Source organism: Aotus nancymaae, unplaced genomic scaffold (genome assembly GCF_030222135.1).
Source record: "Aotus nancymaae isolate 86718 unplaced genomic scaffold, 86718_ANA_hifiasm-v0.15.2.pri h1tg000030l, whole genome shotgun sequence".
Taxonomy (NCBI): Eukaryota; Metazoa; Chordata; class Mammalia; order Primates; family Aotidae; genus Aotus; species Aotus nancymaae.
This window is the reverse complement of record NW_026988443.1, coordinates 28079467-28095371: the sequence shown is the minus strand read 5'-3', so window position 1 is coordinate 28095371 and position 15905 is coordinate 28079467. Positions and strand designations below refer to the sequence as shown.

General features: G+C 47.0%; 1 protein-coding gene across 1 annotated transcript in view; it reads right to left on the bottom strand.

Moving 5' to 3' along the window:
• The window catches only part of HYDIN (HYDIN axonemal central pair apparatus protein), a 490708-nt gene that overhangs the window by 122257 nt on the left and 352546 nt on the right, over positions 1–15905 (bottom strand). Inside the window, exons 42-45 of the mRNA XM_064383265.1 lie at positions 14555–14769; positions 7476–7610; positions 5326–5509; positions 2317–2458 (exon numbers count right to left, since the gene is read on the bottom strand). Of these exons, the coding sequence (XP_064239335.1) occupies positions 2317–2458; positions 5326–5509; positions 7476–7610; positions 14555–14769 (676 nt within the window). The remainder of the gene's footprint in view (positions 1–2316; positions 2459–5325; positions 5510–7475; positions 7611–14554; positions 14770–15905) is intronic.

Below are 15905 nucleotides of genomic sequence, written 5' to 3'. Positions count from 1 at the left end.
GAAAGAAAAAAAATGACTCCCATCTATGTTTGAATGGTCATTCAGTAAGACTGATTCACTGAAACTCAACTAGGAGGAATTCTCCATTAATATGTATTTCGAGTCTGAAAATAAGCATGATATTAGCACTTAAAAAAAGCAACTTTCAAAGACTGTTCTGGTATTAGTGCAGATGAGGCCCAGCCTCCCACAGCTGAACATGTTTGCTATTCAGACAATAACAAATGGTGTAAGAAATGGTAGATTTTTTTTTTTTTTGAGACAGAGTCTTGCTCTGTCACGCAGGCTGAATGCGGTGGTGCAATTAGCTCACTGCAACCTCCGCCTCCCGGGTTCAAGTGATTCTCCTGCCTAAGCCTCCTGAGTAGCTGGGATGACAGGTCCCCCATGAGATGAATGCCTGAAAGCAACAGCCCTAGTGAAAAAGAAGAGATTCCTCTAAAATCTCAAAGCAACACGCCTGCCTAATTTTTGTATTTTTAGTAGAGATGGGTTTCACCCTGTTGGCCAGGCTGGTCTTGAACTTCTGACCTTAGGTTGATCTGTCCCCCACCTCAGCCTCCCAAAGTGCTGGGATTATAGGCCTGAGCCACCGCGCCCAGCCTGAAATGGTATTTTCAAAGCAGTCTCTATGGTGGCTAGTTTACAGCCAGGGTGCTCAGCCTGAAAGCCGTATTCCTCTCCTCCACCCTCTCTTTCCCTTTCTGCTGTCAATCAGCCGCTCCTGCCCCTGCTGCTGACAGCACAGAGTGCACCAAAGCCAAGTACCAGGTACAAACAAGTGAGGGAATGGCACTTCTGAAAATAGTGCACCCAGTTATTTTCATCCAGGAATCCCTAACCGTTTCCGGTTGCCATGGCTCTCTGCCCACTGAAGCCAACTCATCTACTTCATTGTGGGTGTGTGTGTGTTTGCGCGTGCGCACGTGTGCATATGGTGTGACACAAACAAGTTGTTGCTGCTCTTTGAGAATCAGATTTGCATTTTCCAAGTCTACCATGAGACGAATGCCTGAAAGCAACAGCCCTGGTGAAAAAGAGTTCCCTCTAAAATCTCAAAGCAGGGCTTTTGATAACTCTGGAGGACTGTGAATTTCTACAGTGGACAACGCCGCAGAAAGATCAGTGCACACCCAGCTAGGCACGGTGGCTCACATCTGTAATCTCAGGACACTGGGAGGCTGAGGCAAATGGATCATTTTAGCCTAGGAGTTCGAGACCACCCTAGACAACATGACAAAAACCTGTCTCTACTATAAATACAAAAAAGAATTAGCTGGGCATGGTGGTGCATGCCTGTAATCCTAGCTACTTGGGAGACGGAGGCAGAAGAATTGCCTGAACCTGGGAGGTGGAGGTTGCAGTAGATCACAACACTCGAGGCATGGTGGAGGCACTCCAGCCTGGGTGACAGAGAGACTCTGTCTCAAAAAAAAAAAAAAAAAAGATTAGGGCACACTGTAGGGGCATGGAGGGCACAAGCTCTTTCAGGTCAGTGAGAGAAGTGTGGAGCTGCAGCAGAAGAGAGAAGGTATAAATTGCAGGTGAGTATCTAGGCTCTCTCCCTGCAGCACCTGAAATCCCAGGGAGGAGGTGGGGAATAGAACCACTGCTCCCCACCCCGTCCTTGCAATCTTTGAAGATCTGAAGGCAGAAAGGACACATGTCCCACTGCCCCCCAAACCTCTGAGATTGCCCGAGGTGGCAGTCCTAAGTATCCTGGGCACTAGGAGGCATGGGGGGATCCAGTCGTTTCTGCGTGGTTCCCAGTGAGGGGCACAGAAAGTGGCTGAGGGTGAGCCCGCCCAGGGGACTGCTCAGGCTGAGGATTCCATGATTGTTAGACCTCAGGGGATGGGAGGCACCACTCAAGGCCAAGAAGGGGACCCAGGCAGAAGGAGGAAGGGCTGAGATCTGGGGAGCAGTCACTATATCCAGGTCAAGAGAGTGGACCCTGGATCACCAGCTGTGGATACTGAAGCACCAAGGCAGTGAGCACAGAGACTGATAAGCCACACCTGGGGGTGCTGGTGAGGGGGCCAGCAGGGGCCCCAGGGAAGCACAGGGGCCACGCATGATATTACAGCCTGGTCCCAAATGCCCTTCAGTGAGAAGGAAGGGGAGTGGGAGAAACCCTGAATGGTACAGCTGCCAGCATCCTGGAGTCTTCCTGCTCCTTGCAGATCATCTTCCAGGGCCTTTTGCAGCTGCTGCTGCCCTCCTGGAAGACAGCCCAGGCTCACACCCCAGTCCTGGTCACTCTGTGGGGACGGTCCCAGGGAACGGCTTCTGCTGTGGCCAGCCCTTGGCCCTGACCTCTTTTTCCGCTCCCAGAGCGCCTGCTGAATCCCCTGATTGAATGTCATTTTCTCCTCCTTGGTCAGGGCATCATATTCATCCTCATCCATGTTTTGGAGACGCTCCTTCTCTTTCTCAAGAGCTTCCTTGTGCTTGCGTTCTGTGAGGGGAGCACAGATGGGAAGATGAAAAGTCCTTCCCAGACTCGCTAGCAGCCTAACCAGGTGGAGGAGAGTCTCAGTGTGGGGCAGCTGGTGTGATGCCTGGTCTGCCTCATCCCTGAGGTGGAGGGGTCCCTTCATCCACACACTTCCATATTTGGGCTCTGTCTGCAGGTGGCTGAACAGTGGCCCCCAAAGATGGCCATATCCTAATCCTCAGAACCTGTTACTGTGTTGTCTTCCATAGCAGAGGGACTTTGCAAATGTTGATTAAATTAAGGATCTGGAGGTGGGTAGATTATATTGGATTATCTTGCGGGGCCCAATCTAATTATAAAGGTCCTTGCAAGGGAGGCAGGAGAAGCAGTCAGAGAAGGTGATGATGTGACAGTGGGAGCAGGGGTTACAGGGCTGCAAGGAAGGGGCCAGGAGCCGAGGAATGCAGGAGGCCTCTAGAAACCAGAAAAGACAAGAGAAAGAGGCTACCCAACAGCCTAAAAAGGAACGTGGCCCTGCTGAGAAAAATCTAGAGCAATGACCAGGCATCCCTCAGCAGTCATCCAGCCTCCAGCTGCCTAGTTTTCTGGAAAGTTCATTTCTTCATGATTCATTTGAAAATAACCATGACTTTTCATTTTCCCTGTTATCTTTGGAATGAAATTTCTCCTGTTTAAATTGTGGACTCTTCTCCCCTAAATCACCTGCATTTAAAATGTCCTAAGATAGCATACAGTCATACTATTATTACATTAAAATATCATGTTTGTTGAACACGTATGAACACACCGGGCACTGGGGAAAGCACTTTACATGATCGCTTATTTAATCTCCACAATGGCCCTATGAGGGAGGAGTTATCATTCTTATCTGTGATTATCCCTTGATAAGTGACAGAGAAAGATGTTAGGATTTCTGACTCCGGAAGTGCAGGACAATAAATCTGTGTTAAGTAACCAAGTTTGTGGTTGCTATGGTGTAAATGTTTGCGTCCCCTCAAAATTCCTATGCTGAAACTTAATTCCCCAAGGAGATGATATTAAGAAGTAAGGCCTTTAGGAGGTGATTAGGTCATGAGGGTAGAGTCTTCATGACTGGGATTAGTGTCCTTATAAAAGAGGCCCAAGGGAGCTTGTTTCAGGACTTAGCGAGAAGATGCTTTCTGTGACCAGAAGGTGACCCTTGCCTGACACTGTTTCTGTTGGCACTTTGATCTTGGACTTGCCAGCCTCCAGAACTGTGAGAAATAAATGTCTGTTGTTGACATGCTACCCGATCTATGGAACTTTGTTGTGGCAGTCTGAACAGACTAAGACAGGGGTAATTTGTCACAGCAATGAGAGAAGACACATATATCACCCACTGACTTGACTCATTATGAGCATATGCCACTAACAGGATCATGGTGACAGGGCCATTTGCAAACCGAGGGGAATCCCCTTCCCTGCCTGGTGGTTCACACTTAGGACAAAGGCATCAGCTTCTTCCTCACACCTCCCTTCCTCACACCACCATCATCCTTGCAAGTTTGAGCTGCAGACTCAGACACCTGCATTTGAGTTCTTTCCCTGCCATTTGTCAAGGGATAATCACAGATAAGAATAAAAACATACGGCCATTGTGGAGATTAAATATGTGATCACGTAAAGTGCTTCCCCGAGTGCCTGGCGTGTTCACAGATGTTCAATAAACATGAGATTTTAATGTAATAATGTGTGACTGCATGCCATCTTAGGACATTTGAAATGCAGATGATTTAGGGGAGAGGAGCCCACAATTTCACTGGGAGAAATATCATTCTGAAGACAAGCTGGAAAAGGAAAAGTGGTGATTATTTTCAAGTGGATCATTATGGAGAAATGAACTTTCTGGAAAACTAGGCAGCCGGAGGCTGGATGACTGCTGAGGGATGCCTGGTCTCTGTTCCAGATTTTTCTCGGGATGAGACTATAAGGAAGCCGACTTTGAGTTCTGTTCAAGGACTGAGACAGCCTAGTGTTTCTAAGTATTTCCTTAATTGGAAAAGTGTTATGATTTGAATAGATTGTGCTAGAAGGGAGAGGTAAGCTGGAGTGAGGAAGAGCAGTTGTGTGACTGGAGCTGAGGCTTCTGGGAGGTGGGGGCTCTGATTCCTATGGACAGCGTCACCATCCTCTGTCCTTCAACCCTGCCCTGGGTGGCCAAGATTTGCTGGGGCTGCTTCTGACTACATTGGGAACTTAAGCTAACATTACGTGTGTGTGTGTGTGTGTGTGTGTGTGTGTACCTATCTTTCAATTATTAAAATTATTTTCGCAGGCCACTGGTATAATGAGGGGAAAAGCAAAGGTTTTAGAATTACATGGACCCAGTTCTCCTACTAATTGGCAATGTGATTTGGCACAAGACCTTTGCTATCCCTGAGCTCTATTTTCCTTTTCTGTAAAATGGGGGCAAGATTCACAGGGTTATGAGAATTAAATGCCCCAAAGTATACAAAATGTCTGCTATGGTGCCTGGTGTGCAGCAGGCTGAGGTGTAGATGTTTTGGAAAATTTATCGGCACCTTGAGATTTATAAGAAACGCATAGTTGGGCTTAAACAAAACCAACAAGCAAATCAGTTGCCTGAGTCAGGATGTGACCCGTAATGGCTATAATTGCAGAAAGGATGGAGGGCGTACATTGTGACGGGAGGGAAGCAGGAATGCACCTGCTGTCAGCAGAACCTTCACCACAGAACCTCCCAACAGGCCACTTGAGTCCCAGTTCCCTTCCAGCAAAGTAGAAATACAAACTCCTGGCCACATTACAGGGCAGAGGTGAGGTGCCAGTGGAATAGCAAATGTCAAAGTTTCATTTGAGCCCAATGGGAAGGAAGGAGGCCTTGCCTTCTTGTTCCTTTTTGGCTTTCTCCTGGGCCTTCATGGCTGTGTAATCCTGGGCCATGTTGAGAACGTATATATGCTCCCGGCTGCCAATGGCCTTCAGCAGGCAGAGGAGGGCGGCTGCTGCATTCTGAGCAAAGAGTGTGTCGAGGCCGTCAAACACCACCCCTCGGTAGCAGTCACTCAGCTGAAACCAGAGAGAGCAAAGACAGTTACCATGGACACAACCTCATTTGTTCTGTTTGTGCTTTGACTGGGACTGCAAAAGGTTCTGCAGACCTACTGGGCCCCGATGCAAACATCATGGCTTTCTGCTTGCTAAATCCAAGGTGCTGTTATAAAATAAAAGAGAAGAATAAAAGTGTTTAATCAGCCATGGTCTTTTTTTTTTTAATGGAGTCTCACTCTGTCACTCCAGTGCTGAGGCTGTCACGCAATGATGCAATCTCGGCTCACTGCAACCTCTGCTTCCTGGGTTCAGGTGATTTTCCTGCCTCAGCCTCCTGAGTAGCTGAGATTACAGGCACCTGCCACCATGCCCAGCTAATTTTTCTATTTTTAGTAGAGATGGGGTTTCACCACGTTGGCCAGGCTGGTCTCAAATTCCTAATCTCAGACGATCCACTTGCCTCGGCCTCCCAAAGTGCAGGGATTACAGGCATGAGCCACCACGCCCAGGCAGATGGTCTTTATTGTATAAATCTGTAGAGTAAAGGATTTATTCTGTCTGTAGAAATAAATGAACATACGACAATGTCAAAGGGCCAGTCTGAAAAGATCCGTGAGGTATGCAAAAATGAGATGAAAAGGGAATGATGTTCCCCAGCACAGTCACCGGCAGCAGGGGCACCAGTGATGGGCCTTCTGTATTTTTCTTGGTGGTCTTACTGCCTTGGAGTATAATGATTTTGGTAACAGTAACCATTGAAGAACAGCCTCTGCCTTACTCAGTGTTACTCAAAGTGTAGACCATAGTCCGGCCACCAGTGAATGAGTATTAGGTTTTTGATGAGACAAGAAGCTTGTGTCATAATGTAAATGCCCTGTGCCACTAAACACACTATTTGGTTCAGCTGGCAACTGAACAGGTACCACAGCCACATCATTCTTTCTCTGCGGCTGAACTTTGTAGCAAGACTTTGTGATGGAAGAAGCTGTGTAAGCTCCATGTGTCATCAGAGACCAGCACTTGGAGTAGCACAGCCTCACTAGCTTACTTTGGGGCCTTACCCGTGTTTCTCAGCCTTTACTCTGGGTGTCTAAAACACTGGCACACTTATGGAAACATACTGTTCAAATCAGTTGAGAGTGATAGTGCCTTTAATGAAGTAGCAGTGCAAATCTCAACGTAAAAAACTTTCTGGTGGTGATATTCCTCCTTCTCTGGGAGCCTCAAGTCTAATTTTGTTGTATTTAAATGTGCAATTAATACTGTGGCCCTACTTGAAAAACCAAAGCAAACACCCAGCTCCGGCACCTGGTTAGCAATGTAGCTGTGTCTGCAAACCACGAGCAGAAACCGGCTTAAGTGATACCCTCCTCAATCCTGCTGACCTTGTTTTCTTGTTGTTAACTGTAGAACAGTGGGAAAAAAACTAAAAATTGGAAACAGCGTATTGTTTTTCTGACTTTAAAAGCAATATATCATTGTTAAATAATTGAGAAATGTATAAAGAAGACTAAAATTCTATAATCCTGCTACCCAAAGATAACCTCAGTTCACATGTATTTTCAGAGTTTTTACTATGTGTGTAATATACATTTACAAATATTTATGTAGGATGTTATTATGTTTTAGCCACTATTTCCTAGTTACTTCTTTTGAACTTAATAACATTGAAAATATGTTTCTGAAGCAATTAACATAGCTCCAAATTCTAACTTTGAGAATGACTCCACATTGGAATTTTTAACACACCACTATGTTTCTGGTAATTAAAAAAATGTGTGTGTAGTCTTCTGCTCTCTGGTCCTTTAAGAAGGTGAGTGGCTTCAGGCTGTAGACTGGGCCAGGGTCAGCGAGTGACAAGAGCTGTCAAAAAGACAAGCAAATGACTGCCTTCTGAACCATCATGGGCGGCTGATGGCCCAGGGCGTGGGGATGGTGTTTGAGTGCTGAGCCCTGCAGCTCTGTGCAGGCGGCATGGACCCACCTGTATCCGCTCTGCCAGGATCTGCGTGAGAAGTTCATCCGGGAGCACACAGCTCATCAGCCCCGTCTCGCCTCCGACACTGCGTCTGACACTGAGCCGGCGCTGGGGGGGCCCTGGAAGAGGGCTGGAGGAAATCTGTTGAGTAGGAGAAAGATCAGAAGTCAGAATCTGGCTTTGTATCTCAACAACTCCTACACTTGCCAGCCACAGGACCTCGGGAAGATCATATAATCTCTCATTTCCTCATCTGTACAAGGGGAACTGCATTAGAAAATGAAAGGATCCTGTCTTCCTTAAATAATGGCTGTAGGTTTCAAGTGGGAATAGCGTGGAAGGTACACTGTGTGTGTGCTTAACTGCACGCAGTTTTCATTCATTCGACAATTATTCGCTGAGCACCTGTCACCCTCCAGGCACGCTGAGGTACTGGGGATACAACAACAAACAAGGTTGTCAATGGTGCTGCCCTCAGGGCCCTTGCATTCCAATGGAGGAGACAGAAACAGCCACTTTCCTCCACAAATCAAGACAATTTCAGAGAGTGCTGAGTGCTAGGAAGGAAATAACCAGGTGAGGGAATAAGGAACATGACAGGGTTGGGGAATGACAGGTTGGGCTATGTAGAGACGGTACTCACGTTACCTGGGTTACGTGAAAGAATGAGACAAGATCTTGGGAGCAGAGCCCTTCTGGGAGGAGACAGCAAGCTCCTTCAACGAAAGGGCACTTGAGGAATTTGGGGGGCACACGGAGCCTAGTGTGGCTGGAACTGAGTGAGCAATGGGGAAGATGGTCAGGGTTAAGATCAAAGACACCACAGAATATGGAGGGCCTTGTAGGCCATGGTAAGCTATTTGTATATTACTCCAAGTATTGTGGGAAGTTGGTGTGTTTCAACAGACAAATAATCTGATTTTTATTTATATATATATATTTTTTGAGATGGAGTCTCACTCTGTTGCTCAGGCTGGAGTGCAACTGTGCCATCTCAGCTCACCACATCCTCTGCCTCCCGGGTTTAAGTGAGTCTCTTGTCTTAGCCTCCCAAATAGCTGGAATTGCAGGTGTGTGCCACTGCGCCTGGCTAATTTTTGTATGTTTTTAGTAGAGACGGGTTTTCACCATGTTGACCAGGCTGGTCTCGAACTCCTGGCCTCAGGTGATCTGCCTGCTTTGGTCTCCTGAAGTGCTGGAATTACAGGCATGAGCCACCGCGCCTGGCCTGATTTTTAATTTTAAAAGACTACTCTACCTGTCACATGAGGTGATGAGTGGCAATAGGAAGATGTCACTGTGGTCAAGGCAGAAGATGATGGCAACAGGGATGAGGATGGCGGTGGGGAGTGACATGAGGACGGTGGTGGCGAGAAGTGGCTCATACAGGATACATTTTGGAAGTAGGGCCAGTAGGACTTTGGATGGATCATAAAAGTGGGTGTTGAACAATAACACAAGGACACAGGGAGGAGAACATCACCCTAGGGCCTGTCAGGGGGTGGGGAGCTATGGGAGGGATAGCATTAGGAGAAATACCTAATGTAGATGGCGGGATGATGGGTGCAGCAAACCACTATGGCATGCGTATACCTGTGTAACAAACCTGCATGTTCTGCACATGTACCCCAGAACTTAAAGTGTAATAATAATAAAAAAAAAAAAGAGGATTCAAAAGTGATTCCTTGAATTTTCACCTTAGCAACCTGGAAAATGGTGAAATTATTTATTAAGAAAGGAAAGACTGGGAGAAGACAGTTTTGGGGGAGCAGTGGAAGCAAGAATCACTTTTTGGATATAAAAATTTTGAGATGCCTCTAAGCCCTTCGAGAGAGATTGAAAATGAATGTGGATATACAAACGTGCACTTGGGAAGTTTTTGTGATAGAATTTTTAGTGATAGAAGGTTTTTAGTGATAGAAGGTTTAGTGATAGAACTTTTGGGAAGGGCTGGTGATAGAATTTTGAGAGTCATAAGCATGTCAAAGGTACTTAAATATTTAAGCAATGCAACTGAGTGAGCTCGCCTGCAAAGACAAGGTAGGTAACAAAAAGGAGAGTAGTAGAAGACTACAGCAACCAGAAATTTGGAGATCGAGAAGCTGGGGAAGTAGAGGAAGGAGCTGCTAATGAGGTAGAAGGAAAGGTGGAAGGGTGTGGTGTCTGAAAGCCACATGAACAGTGTTTCCAAGAGGAGGGGTGATCAGCTGTGAGATGAAGACAAAACTGACCGCTGGATGTGGCCAGGTGAAGACTGTCAATGGCCTTGAGAAGAGCAGCTGTGGAATGGTGGGGACAAAGGCCCCACTGGAAGTAGTGAAAGAGAAGATGGGGGTGGGCATGAGGACGAGGAGGTAGGCGACACAGCAGTTGTTCGGAGGAGCAGCAGAGGAGAGGAGCTGAGAGAGGAGGTAATAGGTGGACGGGGATGTGGGGTCATGGGAAAGCATTTAGTGATGGGAATAATAATACAGCATGCATAGATGCCGATGGGAGCAGAGTAGGGGGATAATGGAAGACAGGGGCAATTGCAGGAATTTAGCCCTTGGGTAAGAGAAGGGGTGGGGCTGGGTGCCCATGTGCAGGGATCAGCCCTCAGTGAGGGCAGGGCAGACACTCAGCTGTCGGGAAGACAAAGCCCCGTGTGTGGATGGAGGCTGCTGGGAGATCTGGTGGCCAGAGGATGAGGTCGTTGTCTTCTGATTGCTGCAGCTTTCTCCATGAAATCAGAAGAGAGATCATCAGCTGACAATGAGGAAGAGGAAAGTATTTTGGAGGCTAGCAGAGTGATGAGAGCAATAAAGCAGTCATCTTGAATAGGTGGAGGGCTGGGCCAGACCAAAGCATCCACTGGAGACCTGTGGTCCTAAATTTAAATTAAGATCCTTCAGGAGAGATGAGAATCTTCTCCAGCTATGCTCAGCTGCTCTGCACTGAGTAGGTGGAGGATTAGGTTTGCCAGGGCTGAAGCTCTGTTTGTGAGTATGGTGAAGGGGAAGTTGCAAGGGGGCGCTACAGTGGCGGACCATGGCATCCAGACTGGGTAAGGAGGGCATGAGGTGGGTGGTAGGTAGTGAGGATGAGGACTGGAGGTTTTGATGGGACCAGCCGCTTACCAGAGTTAGTCATCTGGAAAGTGAGAAGATGGCTGCTGGAAAGCAGGACTGTGACAGAGAGATCTTGGAGTTTATGGGTAGTGATGAACAATGTCTAGGGTGTGGTCATGGACGTGAGTAGCTGAGGAGGCCATGAAATTGAGAAGCAAGAGTGTTGGATTAAATATCATTCAAAAGATCAGGATTTCTAACTGGTGCTTTCCTGGATAAAGGAGATTTATAAATAAATGACCTTATGGGCCACATCTTCATTATATTATATATTTACACATTTCTTTCCATTTGCAACATGACTGAAATATCAGCCACTGGAGAATTCATGCTTTATTGCCAGCTCCCTGGGTAAGTGTTCTGACAGGGGGACTCTGTGGTCCAGATCATTTGAGTCCTGTCACACTGGGCAGTGCGGGTAGCCACAGGTGGGGGTCTGCCAGCTCTGATTTCTACTGTGATCTTTACGTTTCCTTACTGAAAGGAGTTTGGAGTCAGAATTGGGAAGTTCTGCCTTTGAAGAATTCTAAAAAACTTTACTTCTCTGTCCAGATGGACAGAACAAAGGAAATAACTCTCGGTAACACCCTATATGGTAACAGAGAAATGAGTTTCGGTTCATCCATAAACATCTGGGTAAAGAACACTATATTGGATCCTGGAAAAGAGGATGAAAAGGATAGTGCTCTAAAAGAAAATGAATCAATGGTTTCCGTTTTCATGGTGTCAGAAGACCATAAAATGGAGTGACGATCAGATTTCACCTGGCTCAAGCTCAGCCCTGTGGGCTGCTCCATCCAACCTGCAGGTCTCCTCTCCCTTGAAGACCTTTGCCTCTGCTCCACCCCCTTGCCTGATCTAACATGAGGGCCTCCTCTCCTACAAGGACCTACATCATTCATTCATTCATTCATTCATTCATTCATTTATAGATGGAGTCTTACTCTGTTGCCTAGGCTGCAGTGCAATGGTGCCATCTCGGTTCGCTGCAACCTTTGCCTTCTGGGTTCAAGCGATTCTCATGCTTCAACCTCTTGAGTAGCTGGGATTACAGGCATGCACCACTATACCCAGCTAATTTTTTTTTTTTTTTTTTGTATTTTTAGTAGAGATGTGGTTTGATCATGTTGGCTAGGCTGGTCTTGAACTCCTAGTGTCGACTGCTCTGTCTGTCTCAGCCTCCCAAAGTGCTGGGAGTACAGGTGTGAGCCACTGCACCCCGCCTAAGGACCTACATCTTTATTCCACCCACCTGCTCTATCCAATTCACAGGTCTCATTTCTCATGAGGACCTATAATTCTTCTCCATCCATCAGCTCCTCCCAGTGCATGGGCCTCCTCTCCTACCAGGACTTTCACTTCTGCTCCATCCACCTCCCGCACTGTCCCTATAGCACACTCAGGCTGTAACGAGATCCACCCTTAACCCTTTCTGCTTCTCCTGTTCTATGTTCTCTTCTTAATTCCTTCTCTACTGAGGCTGAGCCTCCCATACTGATGCTACCCTCAACTCTCTTGCCCCTAGTTCTGAGCACACACCCTCTCCTCAATGATGACATTCTCTCTCCACTCCTAAATGGGAGCTGCCAGGTCCACTTAGAGAAATCTTTTTTTTTTTTATTGCATTTTAGGTTTTGGGGTACATGTGAAGAACATGCAAGATTGTTGCATAGGTACATACATGGTAGTGTGATTTGCTGCCTTCCTCCCCATCACCTATATCTGGCATTTCTCCCCATGCTATATCTCCCCAACTCCCCACCCCCTGCTGTCCCTCCCCTATTTCCCCCCAACAGAACCCAGTGTGTAGTGCTCCCCTCCCTGTGTCCATGTGTTCTCACTGTTCAACATCCGCCTATGAGTGAGAACATGCAGTGTTTGATTTTGTGTTCTTCTGTCAGTTTGCTGAGAATGATGGTTTCCAGGTTCATCCATGTCCCTACAAAGGACGCGAACTCATCGTTTTTGATGGCTGCATAATATTCCATGGTGTATATGTGCCACATTTTCCCTGTCCAATCTATCATTGGTGGGCATTTGGGTTGGTTCCAGGTCCTTGCTATTGTGAACTGTGCTGCAATGAACATTCGTGTGCATGTGTCCTTATAGTAGAACGATTTATAATCCTTTGGCTATATACCCAGTAATGGGATTGCTGGGTCAAATGGAATTTCTATTTCTAGGTCCTTGAGGAATCGCCACACTGTCTTCCACAATGGTTGAACTAATTTACACTCTCACCAACAGTGTAAAAGTGTTCCTATTTCTCCACATCCTCTCCAGCATCTGTTGTCTCCAGATTTTTTAATGATTGCCATTCTAACTGGAGTGAGATGATATCTCAATGTAGTTTTGAACAGACACTTTACAAAAGAAGACATACATGAGGCCACTTAGAGAAATCTTGCTAGGCGTGGTGGTTCATGACTGTAATCCTAGTGCTTTCGGAGGCAGAGCCAGAAGGATTTCTTGAGGCCGGGAGTTCAAGACCAGCCTGGGCAACATAGTGAGATCCCATCCCTACAAAAATTTAAGAAATTAGCCAGGCGAGGTAGGACATGCCTGTAGTCCCAGCTATTTGGGAGGCTGAGGTGGGAGGATTGCTTGAACCCAGGAGTTCAAGGCTGCAGTGAACAAAGATCATGCCACTGAACTCCAGCCTGAGTGACAGAGCGAGACCCTGACTCTAAGGGGGGGGGGGGGAGAGAGGGAGAGAGAGAGAGAGAGAGAGAGAGAAATTTCACAACTGTGAAGTTATAGTTTCCAGTCTTGTTGGGCCATGATCTTTCTCAACTATTTATTCCTTGTCCATCACAAACTTCTGCTTCTAATCACCATAGTGGGAACACCAGTACCCTACCACTCCCGTCAAGCATGCTTTGCAGCCCCAGCCTCCTTGTTGCTTCCCTCAAAAGACCATGCCTCCTGCATGCATGACAGCACCATTCAGGAAAATCTCCAATATTCATTCTCCACTTGGCTTCTTCCACCCTTAGCTGTGTCTGTTTTTTTACCTTTACTGACCCCAAAGGAAGCCGGCTCTCTTCTCCTTTAATTGTACTGAATTCTGCCCTTCCTACTGCCTCCCAGGATCTCATTCCCTCTTAAGTGGATCACCACATGGCACTTCTCCAGGGGCTCCATTCTTTATAGACCTGCTTCTGCTTCTACTTCCTTTTTTTTTTTTTTTGAGACGGAGTTTCGCTCGTTACCCAGGCTGGAGTGCAATGGCGCGATCTCGGTTCACCGCAACCTCTGTCTCCTGGGTTCAGGCAATTCTCCTGCCTCAGCCTACTTCCTTTTTGAGAATGGACTCTCCTGACCCTGGCTTTGCCCCTCTACTACTCTCTCACTTTTTTCCCTTCACTTTCAAACATCATAAAAGCCTACACTCACCTGATTTCACTTCTCCACCTACAACTCATTACTCACTGCACCCACAGTCTCTGGCTTCAGCAGCATCTGCCAGTCGGCTGAGATTGCTAAGTTCCTTGGCACATTGCTCAAATGCTGCGACTTCTTTCTGACTTTCCAAGACTCCCCCTGCAGCCCTCCCGAAACTTAGATTAATGGTTTTATCCTTAACACTCCTTTAGAATTAGGTTGAGCCATAGGAAATTGTTATTATTGAGTTCTAAAAGGATTGAATTTTGGCAATTTTCTGTGGCTCAGCCTCATTCCTTTTTCATGCTTCTTTTGTCACTAATTTCACTTTATTGCAAATGTGGTTATCTCCTTCATCAGACTCCTAGTGCAGGGATTCTGCTTTCTTTATTTGCACTTCACCAGTGGCTACAGCATAAAAGATGCTAGCTGAGCATCAGCTGGGTGAACACCCCTTTCAGAATGAGGGGTGGAGGGATGGCACTCAGGCCAGTCTGGCGAGACCAATGGAGGGATGAAGAGCACTGACCTGGCTGCAGGATGCTGGGGAGGAGGAAGATGCTAGCCCTTCTGCTGGAGAGCCCTGATTGGTACCTGTGATGTTTCGGAATGGTGCAGGTGATGCTGCTTCTGCGACCCAGAGCCATGGCTATCCGCCTTGCTTTTGGAGATCACCACGCTCCCACGACCACTCTTTCCAGGTTTAATTTCTGGGGCCACCAGAGTCATCTCTGAGGTCAACTTGCCCAAGATCTCACTGCTCAGTCGTCCTTGCCCCATGGCATTTTGACCCACAGCAGCCTCCTGGGCTACAGTAAGGAGAGGGTGAGATTTTTATTAAGTCACTTTAGAATCACACACACACAAAATGACAGTGGGATGGCACCTTGAAGTCCGCTCTGTCCAACAGACACATAATGTGAGCCATATATGTATGTAATTTAAACATTTCTAGTAGCCACATTAAAAAGGTAAAAAATTAATTTTAGGGACATATTTTATTTAACCCAATATATGCAAAATGTGATCATTTTAACACGTAATATGTAAAAATTGCTATTTTAACATGTAATGTGTAAAAATTGTTATTTCCAAGTCTTTTCTTCATATCACATCTTCAGGGTTCCCATGGGTGCTGTACACTCACCAAACACCTTGGTTTGGACCAGCCTGGTTCACCTGTTCAGCAGCCCCCAGAGCCAGTGGCTACTGTATGGCACAGGCAGGTTCGGGTTCATGGCTGCCCCTTCATTCCGCCTACCGACTCCACCTTGCAGCAGATGCAGGGGAGATGTTAGGGCCTAACCCCCCCACTGCAAGGGCTCTCTCCAAAGACCCCAGGGACCTCCCGACTGAGAAATTCAGCTGGTCTCTACTCAGGGCTCATTCTATTTGGGTTTCCAGCAGTCTCTAATTCTGTTCATTTATTGATTCAATGAATCCTTTATGAATCTTTATTATGGGTCAACCATGCCAGGGATTCTTCTAGGTGCTGGGACAACACTGGGGAAAACTAACACAAGCCTCTGCCTCCAGAGCTTACATGGGGTGAGGGTGGACAATGAAGGAAGTAAGTCAGTGTTAGGTTAGCCATACAAGTGGCTGTGAGAACAGGCTAGCAGGAAGGCTCGCCGTTCAGCAGGGCTCTGAGAGACGTGAAACTCCTCCTTGCTTCTCCCTTTCCTAAGGCTTCAGGGCCCTTTCCTCGACTTCCCTGACAGTCCCTGTGACCCTGGCTCTGCTGTCTCCACCTCCCAGCTTCCCCACGACCCCTCCTGAAATGTACGTGTTCCACATGGTCCTAACCCGCCTTGTCCATTCCTCCTGGCTCATTCTGAGCTTTTCTGGGCTGCTTCATTTACCCTAGTGGCTTCACAGAGACTCTCCCCACTCTGTCTCTAACTTGATGTTACTTTCTCAGACCAGGAGCTCAAATTCACCCTTA